The 20,185-nt window shown below is 52.7% G+C and overlaps 1 protein-coding gene across 1 annotated transcript in view; it reads left to right on the forward strand.

Moving 5' to 3' along the window:
• The window catches only part of ADCY5 (adenylate cyclase 5), a 139,371-nt gene that overhangs the window by 91,078 nt on the left and 28,108 nt on the right, over nt 1–20,185 (forward strand). The window contains exons 4-8 of the mRNA XM_037525432.2: nt 11,506–11,617; nt 13,125–13,252; nt 15,210–15,368; nt 16,165–16,306; nt 18,181–18,321. Of these exons, the coding sequence (XP_037381329.1) occupies nt 11,506–11,617; nt 13,125–13,252; nt 15,210–15,368; nt 16,165–16,306; nt 18,181–18,321 (682 nt within the window). The remainder of the gene's footprint in view (nt 1–11,505; nt 11,618–13,124; nt 13,253–15,209; nt 15,369–16,164; nt 16,307–18,180; nt 18,322–20,185) is intronic.

Genomic DNA, 20,185 nt, shown 5'->3' on the forward strand with positions numbered 1-20,185 from the left:
AGGACATGGAAAGAAACAGCCTTCCTGTTTTAACAAATCCCAGAGGCACGAGGTCCAGGTGGAAAGGAGTGCCCCACTAAGTGGTCCCAACACATATGAACCCCTGAGCTCCCCCTTCTGGGATTTTCCCTTTTGGTCCTGTCCTTCCCACCTCATGGTCCTGGCATTGCTCCAGGCAGAGCAGGGACAAAAGGTGCTTTCCTGATTGCTCTTAGCACAGGAGAGCATTCAGTAAATAAAATAATTTTTTTTTAAAGTGAAACACAAAGGAAATCCAGAAAATCCACTGCTCCGAGACAGCCCAGCATTCAGGGTCTCAGCCCGACCCGTGTCTGACCGCCTCTCATCTCCACCCAGGCCCCTGCCTCTCACCCTCCTGCCCTCCCATGTACAGCGCCGTCTCACTTCCCATCTCTCTGCTGCTGCTCTCGGGCTCCCGGCCCTCCAACAAGAGGGTTTGGTCAGAGGGGGTGACTCAGGCCTCTTCCACCATGGGAGTGGCCCACCCTCACAGGCGTGGCTCACCCTCACCCCAAATCCAGTATCCAAATCACACAGTGTCCCCAACATCCACGCGGCAGGAATTGGTGTGCAGCCACAGAGAGGGGGTGGATTCTGCTCTAGGATGTGCCCAGGATCAATGATGAAAGGAGAGAAAAACCAGGGTGCCATGGGGACACATACCATTGTTACCCTGAAATTGCCAGGGCTAGCAGTGTTGCATCGGTGCCCACAGCAACCAATCACATGCAGATACTCCGGGGCCCTTGTTCTGTTCCATTAGCCCTGGGTGCAGCTCTTAATGGAAGCATATTGCTTGCGTTGGTCTCTGTTTTTGGGTTGAAACTTTGGCTTGGGTTGGGGGTTGAGTAGTAGGTGGAGGGGTGACTTCATAGTGTAGAAACGCACTTTGGGGCTGGGCTTGTGGCGCAGTGATTAGGTCTGGGGCCCTGGGTTCGGCAGCCCGGCATGCTGGCCGGGCTCCACTGTTTCCTGGCTGTGTGACCAGGGCGAGTTGCAGGCAATGAGCTGCTCTGAACCTCAGTTTCCTCATCTACATAATAGAATAGGAGGAGCACCTACTTAATAGGGTGATAAAGGGTAAATGAGATAATGCGAGGAAAGCGCTTAGCACAATGTCTGGCACATAGCAAGTGCTCAGTAATTGGGAGCAGCTATTATTGTTGTTACTGTTATTATTATGATTATTATCACACTGCTATCAACAAAGAAAGGCCTGGGGATTCTCTAGCTGGAGAGTGGAAGGGTGATGAGTCACATTCGTCAATTCTCCTCGGAGCTGTAATATTTAGAGAGGGTGATGACATGCTGTTCTCTGGCCCCACTGAGAGCAAGACCACAAGAAAAAATAAATCAACTCTGCGCTGTGACAGATAGGGCCCCATCTACGGATGGGGAGAGACAAATGGGTGGGGGCAGAGTTTAGCCTGAGCAGGGGGCGTGACAAAGAGGCGCCACCCCTCTCAGAGGCCTCCTTTTGCCCCAAGAATAGTTGCACAGCATACAGTTCCTGACACTCAGATGCTTCAGAGCTGAGCCACCACCGGCGATGGGTTGACGCAGACCAGAGGCCATGAAACCCCTGGACTACCCCAGATGCCTTTCCTAACTGACGTGCAGTGACAGCTGGAGATGTTTCAGCCCCTTGGGGAGACCTTTGCTTGGATGTTAGAGAGCCTTTCCGTGCAGCCCCACCTCCCCACCACATAACTGCCCCTCCTGCACCAGCAGTGCCAGGGTCAGAGCTTTGCTGTTCCCACTCCTGGGACAAGGGCGTCAAATACACACCAGCAGACTGCTTGGCTTGGGGCTTCTGATGTTCTGTCTTGGGGTTGGAGAAAGGGGCCAGCCAAGGAAGTACCACACCAGGGGAAGGTGTGGCCCCATGGGGTCACAGTAAGAGTTGCTGCTATAGGGCAGCCCCGATATTGAACGGGTTGCCTGGCTGTGGGTCCTCACCCGCGCGCTTAAAAGGGACTTAATAATACTCCACTACAGACACACACAAACGGTTAATAAAAGGTTTATTTTATGTACAACTCAGGGAGAAAATAGGGAAATAAAGTCTTTAATGCGTCCTACCCGATCCGCCGACCTGGAAACCCAAAGAGCACTCTCAGAGCTGGCTGGACGCTGTGAGCTGGTGGAGAGCCAAAATGGGGGACTCCTCCAAAGCCCTCGTGTCTGGCTTTATACCAACCTGGCTGCTTAACCCCACCCTCAGGTCCCAGCCACCTTCCCTTTGGTGGTGATGGGATTTGGAGTTCCCAGTGTCTTTGGCTTTGACCTGGGGTGGGGGTGGAGTCCACAAAGCCTGTATGGAATTAGCTTTAGGACATCCTTTTCCCCCTAACATTACCTTTGCCAAGAGGTCACATTGTGGAGCAGGATGAGTGTTTGTGTTCACCAGACACTTGTCCTGCCAGTTAGTGGCTGTGGGGGCATAAGTCACCTAATCTGAGCCTCAGTTTCCTCATCTGTAACATGAGAATAGTGATGCCCATTCATCCACCCATTCAGTGGTGTTTTACCTCTGCCTCCATCGGTGGGGATCATTAGACACAGCTAGAGGCAGGGATGATGATGTGAATTAAGAGGGGTGCTCTGTCTGTCATTTTGAAGCTCAACTGTTCAGGAAGATACATACTGAACACTGGGTTCATGAATAAACTGGGAATGTAGCACATACAGGGATGGGGGTGTCTGGTGGGCTTTGCGCCCTAGCAGGGCATCCATGTTAGACAACTTAGCTCAGTCCTTCTGTTACAATTGCAACACAGAGCAGCAGATCCCCCCTGGGGCTCCTGGCAGGGTGCTGGGAGGGCAGATGATACAGAGTTGTAAAGCTTCTGGCTCAAGAGGTGGCTCAGATCACTGGTTCTGTGCTGGCTACCAGTGAGAGTCACGGTCAGGTAACCCAATACCCCAAAGGTTCCAGGGCAGAGAAGTCCCCAGCCAGGCCTGAGGGGGCCCTATAGGATCCTGTTTATCCTATTGAATGAGGACAGCCACGTACCAGATTGGTCTGCCCCCCACCCTGGAGCCTTTAGGATATAAAGGTTGTGGGTGGCGGGAGGCCAGAGACTCTGCTGTCCGTGTGAATGGAGAGCAGACCACCTCCTCCAGGGGATGCCTGTCCTCTGCTGAAGAAACATAGTCCTCACAGGCTCCATCTGTTGGGCCCCTGGGGGGGTTCAGCATTGAAGAGTAGGTCTCCGTGGCTTGATCACAAGCTCATTCTCCCCGTGGGGTGGAGGTGGGGAGCCTGGCAGAGGGGCTGCTGACCTAGGTGTGGAAATGAGGTATGAGGTAATGCCCCTCCCTGTTTGGGGTGGGGTGTGTGTGTGTGTGTGTGTGTGTGTGTGTGGGTCTGGGTCTGGGTCTGGGGAGGACTGGCCTATGCTCACACACCCCCCTCCTTTCCTCTCTCCCAGTCTCTCCTGATCTCCCCCCTTTTAAGGTTATCACCTCCTCTCCTGTCTCCTTCAAGGACTTGGCTGCCTTCCCCAGGTCGCTCTGGCGTCTGGCTCGGCTACAGTGTGGTGCTGCATTATAATGACCATGAGACAATGTTGGCGATGTTCAGATGCCCGTGGGCAGATTGTGCGCCCTGTGGGCAGAGAGGGAAATGTTTACCTCCACTCGCGCCCACAGGCTGCCCGAGGAGTGGTCCATGAACCCCGGTCTGCCTGCCTCCAGGCTGATAGTATGAGAATTCGGAACCAGCTCACATCTATTGCAGATATACGTGGGCTTTGTGTTATCTTGTTCATTCCACAAACATTTATTGAGCTGCTGCTCTGTGCCAGGCATGGCGAGGAGTAGATGGAACCAACACCATCTTGATCCTTGGGACACACCCAGAGAGGCAGAGCCGAGCCTGGTGCTGTGGGCGCAGCGGCCAGACAGTGCATACTGCCCTGTTGGGGGATGGGGAGAGAGCACTGGGATTGGGGACATACTTTTTAATTAATTAACTAATTAATTAATTACTTTAGTTGTAGTAAAATATACATACTAAAGAATTTACCCTGTTAACCATGCTTTAAGTGCGCTGTTCTGTGGCACTCAGTCCATTCAGTACACATTGTTGTGCAACCATCACTACCACCCATTTGCAGAAGGTTTTTCCATCTTGCAAAAATGGAAACTCTGTCTTCGTTAAATACTAACTCCCCATTCCCCCCACCCCCGGTCCTGGCGTTCACCATTCCACTTCTGTCTGGACTTGAGTGCAATGGGTCGCTTATAGAAGTGGAGTGTTGCAGTACTTGTCTTGTGACTGACTTCTTCCACTTAGCATGATACCTTTAAGGTTCATCCATGCTGTGGCATTAGTTGAATTTCCTTTTTAAGGCTGAATAATATTCCATTGCATGTATCAATCACATTTTGTTTATCTGTTGATGATGCTTGGGATGCTTCTTTTTTTTTGGCTATTGTGAGTGATGCCACTGTGAACATGGGTAGACACATAGCTCGTTGGGTCCTTGCTTTCGATTCTTTAGGATAATACCAGAAGTGGAGTGGCTGGTGCATATGGTAATTCTATGTTTATTTTGTTTAAATGACTGTCTTATGATAGTGGTTTTTTTAATGGAAACATTAATTTTCTTAAATTTCTTTTTTTAATTGAGGTAACATTGGTTTACAACATTGTTTATGATGTAGAAGTAAAGGGTCACACCCTTCATGTGTGTGATACACACCACTCCAGAGGTGTGTATCACTCCTCTGCCGCTGGCAGAGGCACTGAAAGTCTCTGCCGTGGTCTCTGGTGTTTCATTCTTTAAGGCCAGGAACTCCATGCTTTTTTCATGGTGGTTCACCTCTTCACCTTTCTGCCAGCAATGCACGGTCGTTCCAGTTTCTCCATGTTCTTGCTAGGGTTGGGACTGGACAAAAGACCTGCGTTTGTCCTGGGACACAGAGTGGGGAGAGTGAGGATGGAGGCAGCAGTCAGGAAGGACGTCCTACTTCAGCTCCCAACTGGGGAGGTCCTGGGGGAGACGGGAAGAGGAAAGTGAGGGTGCAGACTGGTTGACTTTGTCGGGAGATGTTTTTGAAACAACTGATATCAGTTGTGATTTGTAATTCTGATTTCAGTAAGAATGCAGACAGAAGAAGACTTGTTCTGGGCAGGGTAAGACATTATGAAGATGGAAAGATTACAATCGGATTCTAAAAGAATGTGATTTGTTTAAAAAAAAACATTTTTATGATACAAAGGATGTATGTTCTTTGTAAGAAACTTGGAAAATAAAGAGAAGAAAATAAATCGCACCCATGTTCTCACTGCCCAGAGGTCACTAACCCTGCTCAGTCTCCGTGCAGCTCCTTCCTTCCTCCATGGGCTTCTCCTTTGGGAAGCAGGTCCCTGACTCTTCCAAGACTGCAGACAAAAGGCCTGGAGGTGCCATGGTGCAGTGTTGCCTAGTGGTAGGCATAGGGCTAGGTGTGCAGAAATAAGATGGAGGGACCTGGGCATCCCCAGGGCATGCGGCTGACAGGTGGAGTCCAGAATTGCTGGACCCCTTCCTGATGGTCAAGCGGCAGGGCCCCTTCTTTTGGACTCTACTTCTGAAGGATGGTAGAGTCTTCTCCACTGTGACAGTGGAGAGGACATGGCTGCCCCAGGGACGGTTCTCCTTATTGGTGTGTTCAGCAAACTCCCATTGGCCTGTCCCCCGTTGCCTCTCCTAGCTTGTGGCCACAGACAGTTCTGCTCCTCGTTCATAGGCCTTATTCTAATCATTTTTTCCTTCACCCCTTGGAAAACACATGTTGTCTGCTGTCCCTTCTCAGCCTGGTGCGAAGACCACACCTGCCGATGCTGCCTGCTAGTGTGAGTGGCAGGTCCTGCTTCTTTCTCCCCCCAGGGGCTGGGACCCAGGTATCTCTCCAGTTGTGTAGCTGGGAGCCAGTGGAGGGCACCCTGCAGGGAACAGCCTTGTGGTCAAGAAGAGACCACTGGTCTTTGGCTGGGCCTCCTTGGGCTACCTGCCAGGGGCCTCCAGGTGCTTCTTCCCTGCTGGGCCTGCTTCCTGAGGATCTTCAGTTCTGACTGGGTCCAACATCTTGGGATTCATGCCTGTGCCATGCACCCTTCCCGCCCCTGCCCCCTGACCTGTTTCCCCAGGACCCCTGCTCCTCCTGAGCCGACCTTGACAGATGGCTGGTCTCTTGGCATTTCTTGAGTTCACTCTCTGCAGTGCTGAGGGAGCAGGAGCTAGGAAGAGCAGGCCCTCGGCACTGCCAGATCGAGAAACTCAGCTCCTGGGTATTCGAGATGTGTTGGATGCGCCTCTGTGCAGGAGCAGGGTCAGGCATCAACAACTTCAAGTCCCAGGGCCTGCTGGCGGTGAAAGGGAGGTTAAATGAGGAAATGCATTTAACCAAAAATGCGTGTGGTAAAGCAGAGCTGGAGCTGCAATAGAGAGCTGAAGGGCCTATTGTGGTAATTGGGATGAAGTGCCTTCCTGCTCTTGCCTCTGGAGCACAATGTAGGCAACCCTGAGTGATGGATGGCAGGCAATTAGGGAGGAGCACAAGCCGGAGTGGGCCTTACCCAGCTTCTGTGTGCTGTGAAGACCTGGTCACATTGCCAAGTTGAGCTCTCAAGTGGGAGCTAATGGAGGAATTAGCACCTGACTGCGTGTCTGGGCCCAGAGCTGGGTTGCAAAATGGCCTTCAGAATTACCAAGGAATGGATCAGAAAGTCTTGGCCCACAGAACAGACAGTCTGCCTTTGGGTAGACCTAAAACAGGGGCCTCCAGAAGTGACAGTCACTACGCAAAATCCTCCTCCAAGGTGGCAGAGAAGTGACTTTGTCCCTGACAGAAGATGGGGGCATGTGGTGGTGGCAGAGTTGCCATGAATGTGTGGGAGAGGCTGCAGGGTTCAGCCCTGGGTCCTCAGAGACCTTGGCCAAGCTTTTGCTCCAGTTAGAAGGCCTGCTTTGAGCCACCTCCTCCCTGGCTGGCTGGTTGCTCTGTTGCGCCATCCGAGGGAGTCAGCAAACTGCCCCTCCCTGATTCTTCAGCAGCTGTTGAGAGGCCAGAGAGGGGACAAAAGTAAGATCGATCCCAGGAGACTGGAGGGAGGGTCAAGTTTTCCAGGCTACCTGGATCTCCCACCCCCCAGCCACTGTTGTTCCCACACTGCCTGGCACAGACCAGGAGTCTGCCCCTGACCTGGGATCATGGCATCATTGATCCAGCCTCGAACGCTGCTGGAGCATCTGCTGGGCACCAGGCCTGGGGTTCCCCAAGCTGAGATGACAGGCCTGGGCCCCCAAGAAGACCAGTGGATAGAAAGAGGAGCTACTGGAGTTACTGGTTCTGCCTCTTACTTGCTTTGAATATTCTTTCTTGTAACAAAATGCATCTCAGGCACTGTTGTGGGTAGAATTGTGTCCCCCTACAAGGTATGTTGAAGTCCTAACTCCCGGTACTCATGAAAGTGACCCTAGTTGGAAAAAAGGTCTTTGTGGATGAAAACAAGTTCAGATGAGGTCTTGCCGGAGTAGGGTGGGCCCCAATCCAATGTAAGTGGTGTCCTTATAGGAAGAGGAAAGTGCCATGTGAGGACAGAGGCAGGGACGGGGGTGGTGCGGCTGCAAGCCGAGGGGTTGACAGTCACTAGCAAAACCTACAGAGGCAAGGACCAGAGTCTCAGAGGAAAGTCTCATCCTGCCAACTCGTTGATTTTAGACTTCCTGCCTCCAGAACAGTGAGAGAATAAATTTCTGTTGTTTTAAGTCACCCACTGTGCTGTAGTTTGTTTTAGCAGCCACAGGAAACTAATACAGACACCTACTATGTGCTAGGTATTGTGCTAGGTGTATGTGGGGGCAAATAGATGGAGCAGAGAGCGAAGTAGATATTCATTCAGTCATTCAATTTCAAGTTTTAGTGAGCACTTACTCTGTGTGCCAGATAGCGTGTGTGTGTGTGTGTGTGTGTGTGTGTGCGCGTGTGTGTAAGCTGGGAATGTAGTGGTGAATAGAATAGTCAAAAATCCCTCCCTCAAGGAGTTTGCATCCTAGTAGGGAAAGACAGATAAGAGCATAAAAATAAATTACATATTGAATGGTAAAAAATGCAATGGAGAAAAATGCAGTAGGGAAGGAGATAAATATATCAGAGGGATTGTAAAGTTAAATAGAATGGTGGAAAGCTCTTGGAGAAGGTGACATTTAAACTAGTACAGTGCTTCTCAACCCTGACTGCACATTAGAATCACCAGGGAAGCTTTAAACAGAACAAAGCAGAACAAAGACAATCAATAGCAGAGCCCACCCCAGGCCAGTTGAGTCAGAAGTACTGGAGGTGGGGGCTTTGGGATCCTCCTTATCAAAACTTGGGTGATTCTGACAGACACCAGGTCTAAGCACTACTGATCTGGCATGAGGAGAGCCATAGCCGAGAAGGTGTTCTGCACAGTCCAGCCAGGCCACGTGGGAAGGGCAGTGCTGGTGGGGCCTATCAGGTCCACTCAAGCCAGGCAGAGACCTGTCCCGGCCTAGTGTCTAGGGAAGCTCAGGCAGGTGCAGGCTCAGTGAGTCCTGAGCCCCTCACCCACACACGTGTCATCATGTTTCTCGGGGTGGCACATTCACTCCTGGACTTGGTACTGTGGGTTGCCTTTCCATGCCAGGTTCGAGGTCTTCCTACCCAGGGAAGGTCTTCCTCCCAAGGGAAAGAAGCCCCCAAAGCTAGACATTGGCTGTGTGGTCTCAGACCCAGGATGGAGCAGTCATTAGGCCTGATGTCACCGGCTCTGCATTTGCAACACTGGGGCCGGCCATGCTGACCGTCACTGGGAGAGTTCCTGGACTCCACTGTAGCTGATCTTGACCCCAACCTCCCTTGACTGATTCCTGAGAGTTAAAAAATTTCCAGAACAATGGCATCTTGGAGGCTTTTAAAGAGACTGGTAGATATCTTTTCCTCCTTGCCAGAGGAGCAAGAGAAGTGGAGGTGGGCCAGGAGTACTTACTCATGGTAGGGAGCCATGTCCACCCCTTGACTGATTCCTGAGAGTTAAATAATTTCCAGAACAATGGCATCTTGGAGGCTTTTAAAGAGACTGGTGGATATCTTTTCCTCCTTGCCAGTGGAGCAAGAGAAGTGGAGGTGGGCCAGGAGTACTTACTCATGGTAGGGAGCCATGTCCACATCTGGATAGGGCAGCCTTCCCCACAGGCGCCTCTCTCACCCAGCACTCTGGCTACGCATGCAGACTCCCCCTGGGCCTGTCTGTTGTGTCAGACACAGGCATCAAAGTGTGATGGAGAGTCCCGACTGCCTTTCATCTTCCAAGTCCCTGACTCCCAGGAGCCCTGGGCCATGGGCCCCGGCCACTCTGGAGCAGTGTGGAGAGCGGTGACCTGACAAGACAGTGTTGGCTCTGCTCCTCCTCCTTACCTATTCTCCTTTCCCCTTGTCTCACCTTGCCCCATGAACCCCCATTTCTCCCACTCACTGGCTTTCCTACTGCCATTGTCTTGGCTGATCCAGGTTGGCATCAGTGAGCGTAGCTGCCAGCACTCAGAACCCTGGGCCTGGACTCTGCCCTTCTGTGCTATTCCTGTCGGTGAGACAACACGGCTGAAGCCCCAGGATGCTGTGCCTGTGGCCCAGTCAGTTTCCACTTCGCTCATGTGAACTGCTGTCCCCTCTCCAGAGGGCCCTGACCTGCCTGTGTGCCAGCCTGCTGAATTAGGCTTTGATTTAAGATGACCGGGGACCAACAGGCAGCAACATATTTTTTGGTTCAGTTCTTGGATTGTGGGGCCAGGTTGGGTAGCTGACTCAACCTTTCTAAAACCTCAGTTTTCTCACTTGTAAAAGGAGGTTAGTAACCTCACAGGGTGATGATGACTCCAAGTGCATTAGTACATCTAAAGTGCATAGAACAGTGTCCAAGTTTTCGAAAATGGAGGACTATTATTATCCAGGTACAGTGAGGCCTACAGATGAGGAGGTGGCTGCCATTGAAAAGATCATTTCTTACGGTTCCCTAGAGGAGAGGGCACACCATGCCGTGGGGGTTGTGTGGGGGCACAGGTTGCACCAGGGCCAGGCAGGGGGCAAAGTGAGGTCTTCCTCACTTTGAGCAAGAGCTTTTATTGTGGTTTCTGCAGGAAGCAACAGGTGGGCAATCTTTGAGTTATTTAGTTTGAATAGTTTCAGTGGATTCTGGGTGTGGGGACTATGCTAAGCTTCCTGGTACCAGTCCCTGGGTTGAGTTCCTGGGCAGTAGTGCCCATGTGAGGGCCTGTAGGTTTGGGGCTCCAGGAGCTAAGGGGATTATTGACTGTCTCGGGGACTCGCAGGCCTGGGAGGGATAGGCTCCCAGGGTCAGGAAGACCCCAGGTGTCTAACCTCTGAAGGAGAAGACAGGTGCACAAATACACCAACAGATTCTGAATAAAATGACAAAATATGCTTAGTTCCACATTTTTATTAAAAAATTAAAAGAGAGAATGTGGGGCCACAGGAGCCCCTGGTGCAGTGGGAAGAGCACAGGCCCTGGCGGAAGAGCCCTCCACGCAGCTGTCTCCCACCTCTTGCCTGAGGTTTGGCCTCCTCATCTGTGTAGACGCCCAGTGCTGGCTCAGGGCTGCCGCAGGACCGGTGAGGTGATGTGTTGCAAGCTCCCAGCTCAGCCTTGGCCACCTGAGCATCCCCGTAGATGAGAGTTCTTACATCTTTGTGTCCATTTTAAGAAAAAAACTCTAAAGGGTCCTACACATTCCAGCCTGGGGCCTCACCTCTGGTAGTCGGCTCTGAAAGGAAAGGAAGGTATTTTCAGTTTCAGGAACATAAGCCACAGAACGGAATAAAAAATTCCAGCAGAAGTCATGCAGGGCAGGTGATGCGTTTGATGGTGTCCCAGGGGTTTGCCGGACGAGTTGCCGGCAGGGACTCCTGAGATGCTAACTGGCCATGTCTTTCTCTCTCCTCCCCGGGCCTCCTTTAGTCTGTTCCTTCCAGAGACAACTGGACATGGGGAGGGGGGAGTTAGGGCTGGAATCCCTTGTGAATGGGCCTGGGAAGTGAGATCTCTGTACAGCCACCATTCCAGCCTGAAAGGCTTTCAGAGCAGATGAATCAGCAGCCCCTCCTCGCCCACCCCATCCTCAGGTCCAGCTTCCTTGAAAGGGCAGCTCAGAGTCTAATGGGTAGGTCCCGGAGGTGACTGAGAATTGGGGCGTCAGGCACTCCCAGGACTCACACAGCTCCACCCTCCCTTCCTCCTGAGTGGAATATAGAAAAGAGGACTGGGAGGGTGTTTGCCAGTCTGCAGGGAGATGCCCCCATTCCTGGGTCTCCAGTGCTGGTGCTCTTGACCCCCCTCACCCCCAGCAACCATTTAATTGTCCCAGGACTCCTGCTGACCTTCTGCTCTCTGAAGCCCAAGGGTGGGTCCTGGATCTTCCTCTCTAATGGGGTTTCTTTCTCCATGTGTGTCCCCAGCATCCTGTTTGCTGACATCGAGGGCTTCACCAGCCTGGCATCCCAGTGCACTGCCCAGGAGCTGGTCATGACCCTCAACGAGCTCTTCGCCCGCTTCGACAAACTGGCTGCAGTAAGTCACCCTGCCCTCTTCTCTTGGGCACCCATGTGCCCTAGCCAGGTCCAAAGGCTGCCTGATCCAGGCTGAACCCCAAGAACTGTGCCAGCATGTGCCCTGCTGGGAGTCAGCTGTGGGAGCTGGTAAGGGCAGAAGACCCCACAAGCTGTGGCTGGGCTTCCTCCTACCTCATGTGGAGTTGTCATAGTCATCAGGTCAGCTGGAGGTGCTTTCATAGGGTGAGAGGGAGGCGGGAGGGAGCAGGTAGACCTTCTATCAGTGGAAGGGGAGTTGAGGCCTGCAGGTAATACTGCCCAGACCCCTGAAGATTTCTCTTAGGTGGGACCAATGGAGTATCTTAGAGCCACTTTCCTGTAGAGGTTGGCGGGAATGATAAGAAAATGAGTTTAAATCCCAACTGGCTGCACACAGCCATTGCCCTTCCCTACAGGTTTCCAGAATGAGAACTCTTCAACACTGAGGCACATTGGAAGTGACACCCCTCACAGGGAGGTGCATGACATATTCATTCATCAAGTCCTGCTCCCCTTCTGTCATTGTATCCCTACTTTTGTGGCTTGGAGTGACACTGTGCCTTTGTAGAGTGCCACTTATTGCGGTGTCCCCCAACATTCGGACGTGTTCCCCTTTGCTCTCACACAGGACATCAGATCAGATGGGCTGGCGCCAGTGAGGACATTAGATGTCGGGCCTCCCACCTTCCTAGTTGTCTTTTTAATCAATGAATCCAGGTGAGGTGAAGGGGTACAAACTAGGCCCTTGGGCATCGAATGGGCCTGGAATGTGAGTCCAGGCTTCACAGACAATTGAGTCCCAGCACCCCAGCTTCGTGAGGTGACTCCTGGAAGGCAGATTAGGACCGTGTGGAACTGGTGATGAGTGACGTTCCATCTCAGCCCAGTCAGTTAAGCCGGGCCTGCTGTGACTCTGCTCTGTTACTCAGAACTGCAGCGGTTGGCCCTCCAGCTCTGTGGGCATCGAGCATTCTGCTTGCTGGTCTAGAACTCTCCTCAAAACTCAGCGAGGCACAGGGTCAGGGGAACTTGTGGCCAAATCTCATTTGTGCCTCAGTCTTTTTGTAAAAGGAGAATCAGAAAACTGATCCTTGATCCTGAGGCCAAGAGTCAGAGCATGCTCCAGGGGCTAGGAGTGGGGCCCGGTTACTCATGCTCAGCTAGGGCCTCCCTCATGCTCACGAGGCTCCCCTGCTTGCTGCCACCGCGGACCAGCTAGATCTCATTGGGCCTCAGCCGTGGCCAACGTGAGTTCCTGAGCCTGGGAGGCTGGAAAGCCTCTCCAAAGTCTGTCCCTCCCTCCCCCACAGCCCCTTGATAAGCCTGTCCTGGCTAGGGCTGTGCATCCTCCCAGCACTGGATCTGTACGCACTACCGTAAAAGGCAAGTTATTCCAGGCATGGGGTGAATCTGTTTGCTTCCCATTTGCTTCCCTCCCACTTCTCTTTCCTACTATTTTTAATTTTTAAAATTAATTTGCTTTCCAGGAGAATCACTGTTTACGTATTAAGATCCTGGGGGATTGTTATTACTGCGTCTCAGGGCTGCCTGAAGCGAGGGCTGACCACGCCCACTGCTGCGTGGAGATGGGCATGGACATGATTGAGGCCATCTCGTAAGTGCTGGTCTACCGGGGGCCTGTCCATCTGCAGGGGGCCTGTTCATCAACAAGGGGGCCTGTCTATCTCCAGGGGGCCTATCTCTAGGGGGCCTTTCCATCTCCAGGGGGCCTTTCTCTCTCCAGGGGACTTCCTCTCTTCTGAGCCCTGTCCCACAATGCCCTCCTCCCACCCTTAGCCATTTTGGAGGGTAGATTTGCACCTCTGGGTTTTAAGCATCCTCCTGGGCTCTTTTTACCCACAGCAGCCTGGGGAGCTCTCCCAAAGGAGTGTGTCCTATGAGAAGAGAGGACTTTGTGGACTCCAGGGTAGCAGGGGCTGCAGGCTCACCTCTCCTGGGAGGAAGACAAGTAGCATAGATGCTGTGCCCTGTGTGGTGTGGGGCCTTGCACTCCCCCCTTATTGCTTACCCTCCCCAGCCAGGGGTGCAGCACACCAACCCCTTTTCTTCCCAGATGAGATGGTTGGACTCAAGGGTAGACAGCTCCTAAGGTACTACTACTAGGCCAGAGGGTTCAACACAGGCGTTCCCATTTAAGTAAACCCATCCTTCCTAGAAGCAGTAGCAAAAAGGATCTTTGGCCAGTTCTGGGTGACTACTGGTCGAAAAATGAGCCCAGGTCACTAAAAATATGGATAGTCCAAGCCCACATGTTAGTCAGGGAGCAGGTCAGAGATTGCATCTGGGTTTAGCAACTTAGAACTTTACATGTATCCTGGCCAGAGTGGCCAAGGCCAGGGTCAGAGCAGCTGGCAGGGAAGGTGGCTGGGCCCCCCTGTTTGGCTCAGTACCATCTGCAGTGTTTGCCGAGTGTCCTGCCTGCCCAGGCCAACCAGTGAGTCCCTGCCAGAAGCACAGGGTGTGTTGAGGGAGGGACGCCAAGACTCCCAAGGCTCTGATACCTGGAATGCTGAGCAGACTTCACCAGTTAAGAGAGGCAAACTGGTGGGAGGACTGGGCAGAGGGCAGTTGAATACAAGAGGGGGACTAAGAGTGGCTTTATAAAAGAAGTAGCCCTGAAGTTAAGCCAAAAAGATAGAATGAGATTATCAATCTAAGCAAGTAGCTAGAGGCTTTGTGATGAAGAAACAGCTCCTATAAGGTTCTTGTAGAGGTGCTCCCAGGACAAGATGACTTGAATCTTCCTCGTGGTGGGGGGTGTCAGCTTCTCACTGATGGCGCAGGGTGAGTTTGGCCAATCCCACAGTATCAGGAAGCCCAGGTTCCTAAAAGTGCATGCTCTAGACCTGCCCCCAGAGCACCTGCACCTCTTCCACAAACCCCAGGCCCCAGGCCATACCTGGAGATGTACAGCTTCCTCTGTAACCCTGTCTCATGAGAACTCGCCTCTGTGCTCTGGACCTCGGTGCATGTGATGGGCTAGGAGCCTGTCTTCTAGAAGATGGGGCACCTTTAGTCCTCCTCACCTGCCTGAGTCCTCTTTTTTCCTGAGCAGGACATGGGTCCTCTCTTGAAACTCAGTTGATTGCCTTTCTCCATCATCCTGCTAATGAAGAAATAGCAATGTGATGAAGTCCAGGAGCATTATATGAGTGGGGTTTGGAGTGGCTGTCACTTACCTTTTTGGCTCAAGTAGCACTCATGTGCATTTGCATTGCGTTTTCTGCTGCATTGCGTTAACAGAGGCCAGCAGCCTGGGTGCCCTAGTTGGGGTAAGCCCCGGGGCATTGTTTTTAGTGTGAGGCGCCTCGCCACCTTGTGGCCAGGATGGGAAACAGCACCTCTCACTGTTTACACCTGAGCACCAGAACCCAGCCCCTGACCTTTCCGTGGACACTCTGAGACTGGATTTGGGCTGGAGCTGAGAGGAATGAGGCTTTGACTCCTGCAGCTCCTAAGGTGTCCCCTGACTCCCTGCTTTCCAGCCTCACCCCCACTCTGTGTGCCTGGCCCCTGACCCTCTCCCAGGCTTACCCCTGCTCCATCCCCAGGTTGGTCCGGGAGGTGACAGGGGTGAACGTGAACATGCGCGTGGGAATTCACAGCGGGCGAGTACACTGCGGTGTCCTTGGTCTCAGGAAGTGGCAGTTCGACGTCTGGTCTAACGACGTCACTCTGGCCAACCACATGGAAGCTGGAGGCAAGGCTGGGTGAGTAAGGGTCTCAGGCAGGCCCCAGTCTTAGCTTCTCACCCAGGGTGACAGTGAGGAGTGGGCGTGGGGTGGGCAAGTTGGGGTAGCTCCCAACCCCGGGGTTGGCAGACTCTAGATAGAACTTCTACTTGACCAGTGACTTATCCACACCATGGTTAGCTTTGCCGAGCATCCCTTCAACCTGCCCTGAAGATATTTACACAAAATAACATGACTTGAGGGAGATGTGATAGGTAGGGCAGAGCTCTGGAGGAGGGGGGAAGCAGGGATAATTTCCAGGGTAGCCAGGACAGGGCAGGATTTGGACAGGTGAGGAAGGTGGGGTGGGAGAGTGTGCCCTGCAGAGGGAATATAGAGTAAAGGAGGGAACAAATATAGGAAACATTTCCAAAGAATGGGGTAGAGCAGATGGCCTTTTAGGGACCAATGGGAGAAAGTGTTGGATAAGAAGGACCCAAGCCCCAGGCAGGGGAACTTGGACTTAATTCTATAGTCAGCAAGAGCCATCGCTGTTGCAAAGTGTGAGAGACTGGAGGCTAATAATATGCTATCAAAATAATAAGACAGAGATGTGACATGGCATGGTTGCGTGGACAAGAGCTAGGAAAGGACCTGCAGTCGCCATCTTGAAGACATTGGAAGAATACAGTATGTTGAGGAGGGAATGGAGGTTTGACTGAGCATTTGAGCCAGAGTTTGGGACCCTGGGATTTGAATTGTGATTGAGGGGTTGCGGTTTGGTTCTGCCTGACAGCCGGAGTCTGAACTTGTGTTTTCTGGCCCCCTCCTGTAGACGCATCCACATCACCAAGGCCACGCTCAACTACCTGAATGGAGACTACGAGGTGGAGCCAGGCTGTGGGGGCGAGCGCAATGCCTACCTCAAGGAACATAGCATCGAGACCTTCCTCATCCTGCGCTGCACCCAAAAGAGGGTCAGGGGCCCGAGGGGGGTGGGGTGCGGCTCAGGGGCTTCCCTATGGGAGAAGGAATGTTTTCATGGCCTGCTGCTTCCTTCTCTTCTACTCTTTTCTTGAGGCAAGTCGTGAATTTCTTACATAGCTGTGGTTCTTGCATCTCAGGAGGACATGAGAGTTACAAGGCTTTGCACAGGCTGATGGCAAAGAGGCAGTGCTTTCATTTTGCTTGTTGCAAAAATGCAGACTTCAGATCAGTTAGCAACAATCCAGCAGAGGGCCAGGAGGTGGACATGAAGGGTCAAGGAAATCTGTGCACCATGATTTTATCTCCATCCCACTCCTTTTCTGTTGCTTAAGATAGGTGGGCAATTGTCTCCCCCACCCCCACCCTCCCTCCCTCCCTCTCTCTCTCTCTCTCTCTCTCTCTCTCTCTCTCTCTGAGTCCATCTCTGCCTGTACCTATCTTCCTCCCCACTTTTGACTTTCTGGTCTCCTACTTCTGCCTCCTTTTGTCTCAGCCCACACTTGCCAAAATATAAAACTGAATGATTAGCAGACTTCACTGTTCTATTTTTAATAGTGTCATGTTCCATGTTCTTAAATTTTTAAGGCAAGTGAAGAGCACGTTTTCTATATCTCCCCAAACTAAAATGCCTTTTACTTAGAAATCTGTCCACTGTTGGCCAGTCCTTTCACAGAAGAACTTCCAAGTTTCTTTCCTAAGAACTTAGATAAAGACAAATTAAACTGTGAGAAAAGTTCAGAGAAAGTCTCGGATGACAGCTAAAGTTGATATTGTAAAGGGGGCAGGGCCTTTCGGGTAGGTACCCCCTGGAGGGCCATCTCGGAGCACCCTGGCCCGCCTGGCAGCACACCCAGGAGATAGGGCCTGGCTGCTGCAGCCTCTGAAGGAGCTTGAAGGAGCTGTGTCAGGCCCCACCACAGACACCAGGAGAAGGATGGAAGGGTTTGGGGGAGCTTCTAGTATCATAATGGACACACTTTAAAATTTGCTTGTTATGTAGTTAGAATGAACTGTAATCCTTCCAAGCCCTACTCCCATGCCCTGGCCCACCCAGGCTGAAGGCTCGCTCTCTGCCCTAGAATCTCTAGGTGTTGTTTCTTCCAGCCTTACAAATGGTCCAAAAAGGATGAAATGGAGATACACAGAGAGTGACATCCCAGCCACCCACCAAAACAGTGTCAGCTGAAGCCAACTCCCCCCCCCCACCCACCCCCCCCCCCGCACCCCTCCGATTTGACAGGTTCCCTTTGCAGGCTCAGCAAGGGAGTTGAGAAGGCGCCCCGGGCCCCCCAGAGCCTCCCCGCCCTCCATCTCTTGCACCCATTTGGATGGCAGACACACAGGCAGATAGAGACCCTGGCTGCACGTGGGCAGCAGGTGGGAGCTCTGTGAGAGCAGCTGTGACTCTCCCATTCTGCTCACCCAAACCCCTGGAAGCTGTCTTATGGGCAGCAGGTCCTGTCCTACTGCCCATTCTGCTTGGAGATCCCTATTTTGACCATGTTGAGTGGAGATTAGAAACATCCTCTCCCTCCATCACCCTCAGGTACCTTCAGACCCAAGCTCTGCCCAAGCTCTGCCCTCCCATGTGAATGAGAGAGGTTTGTGCCCCTTTCTCACGAGACCAACCTCATCTTGCTCTGCCACTCCCACCTGGGCCAGCCAGGACTGGCATTGGCGGGCATGGGGGACTTAGGATGCTTGTTTGTTCGGGTGAGCTCTAGGATCTTGACAGACCTCTGGGCTCCAACTGTGTGGAGAAGAAAGGGGCAGCTGCCTTAGTCCCTGCCCAGCCAAGCACCTGGGGGGCAAGAGCAGCTCCCCACTGGGGGTCCTCTGCTGATATGTCTGTGTGCTCTCCCAGAAAGAAGAGAAGGCCATGATCGCCAAGATGAATCGCCAGAGAACCAACTCCATCGGGCACAACCCACCGCACTGGGGGGCCGAGCGCCCCTTCTACAACCACCTAGGCGGCAACCAGGTGTCCAAGGAGATGAAACGGATGGTGAGTGGCGCATGGGGCACTGTGCGGTTGCCCTCTCCAGGGCTAGGGCCTTCCATGGATGTGAGGGGTGCCCCAGGGAATATGAAGAGCACAGAAGGAAACATTGGAAGGCTCACCCCAACTTTGGACAAGGATCCAGAGCGCCTGACTTCTGGCCCCAGGGTCTCTGCGTGAGCCCCACCATCTCTAGGCATGCCTGATTTGGCTTCAAAACAGTGGCAACACCCTTCCTCCTTCCCTCTTGGCAGAGCTTGCTGGCGCAGGCTGTGAAGAGGCCTGTCTGGCTGGACCAGGGTCCAGTCAGCCTCCAGCGGTCTCTCGGCTATTTGGCGAGGCCCTGGGGATTTGGGTGGGCACCAGCATGTCAGACGCCCTTCCAGCACCTGCTGCTTTCCCCGGGCAGCTGAACCACATCCTGCAACTTCAGCTGCTCGGAAGCCACCCCCGTGCTCTTTGGCGAGCGCCAGGGGATGGTCCCTTTGCCCTGTGCTAAGAAACACTCTGGTAACTCCAGCCTTCCTGTGGGAACATGCAGGCTGAAAGGGTGGGGTGTGGCAAGGGGGTTGCCTCCATCTCAAGAGGCCTGCCTGCCTCAGGAGACACCCCCCCACCCCAAGCCATCACTGCACACAGCAGGGTAGAGCTAATTCAGGATGTACAGCCTGGGTTCTCTTGGCAGTGGTAGAGAGGGAAATTCAGAGGGTGGGGGGAAAGGAAGAGGGTGATAAGAAGTCATATGAGAGCAGCATGTTTTCTTTCTTTTTATCTAAGAGCTCGGCTTCTCTGACCAGGCACACTCCTCAGCTCACGGGCGGCCTGGTGCCCAGCCCAGAGTCGCCCACGCTGAGAGAGGGACGGTGCAGGGAGCAATGTGTGCCTGCAGCCACTGAACCGGGTAGAGGAATAAGGTGGGGAGGGCTGGCTCTAGGATCCCCAAGTCAGGGGGGTCAGTGGATCAGACTGGGTTTAAGCTGCAGCAGTAGGGACTAGGGATGGGCTGCAAAGAAACAGCAGGCAGAGCCAGGGGCCTGAGAAAGGGCACAGGCTAGCTACCAGGTAGCAGGTGACAATAATTTAAGGAAAAGGTACAGAAAAAAAATTGAATTAAGACCTCCATTTAAAATGTTGATCGTAAAGAAGCAACTTGTGAGACACTGAGGTTTTAGAGGGCAGAGAGCAAGCGCCAAGAGCCCAGCTTCTCCCAGGGCTTTAAGGACGTGGCTGTCCACGCACCTGGTCAGCTGCAAGGGCTCCTGTCAACACTCCCCCTGCCTCAAGGGCCCGTCCTGAAGCCGAGAGCAGTTGGCAGACCCCTCCCTCTTGTCAGCAGCCTTTTTGTTTTTTCCTATATCATTGTTCACTTTTTTTTAAAAGATTTATTTATTTATGCATACAAGAGCTGGGGTACAGGCCAGAGGCACGGGAGGCTGAGAGGATCCACCAGAGACAGAGCAGGGAGCAGAACTGGCAGATGGACTGAAATACACTGCTGAGGGGAGCAGCGGGCGAGACAGGAGAGGTCTGCTGTGCCTTGTGGGAATCTCCCTGGCCGGCCAGGAATCGAAACCCCACTGCAAAGGCTGCGGACAGCTTCACAGTGCTGCGCTCAACCCGCTGCGCCACCGGGGAGGCTCTATCATTGTTTATTTTTGTACAATATTTGGTTTCTCCCCTCATGTGTAGTCCCCTTATATCTCCCCCCACCATGTAACCCATGAACCTTCCCCATAGTCCCTTGTGCTCTTCCGTCCCTTGTTTTGACCCTTCTGCCTCCCATTCCCTTGCTGTATGTCTCAGATCTATAATTTGCCTGCTAGTTTTGTCTTTTTTCTTACCCCTTGTTCGAGTTCCCTATATCCCTCCT

Source organism: Talpa occidentalis, unplaced genomic scaffold (genome assembly GCF_014898055.3).
Source record: "Talpa occidentalis isolate TD23 unplaced genomic scaffold, MPIMG_talOcc4v2.1 talOcc4.4, whole genome shotgun sequence".
Classification (NCBI taxonomy): Eukaryota; Metazoa; Chordata; class Mammalia; order Eulipotyphla; family Talpidae; genus Talpa; species Talpa occidentalis.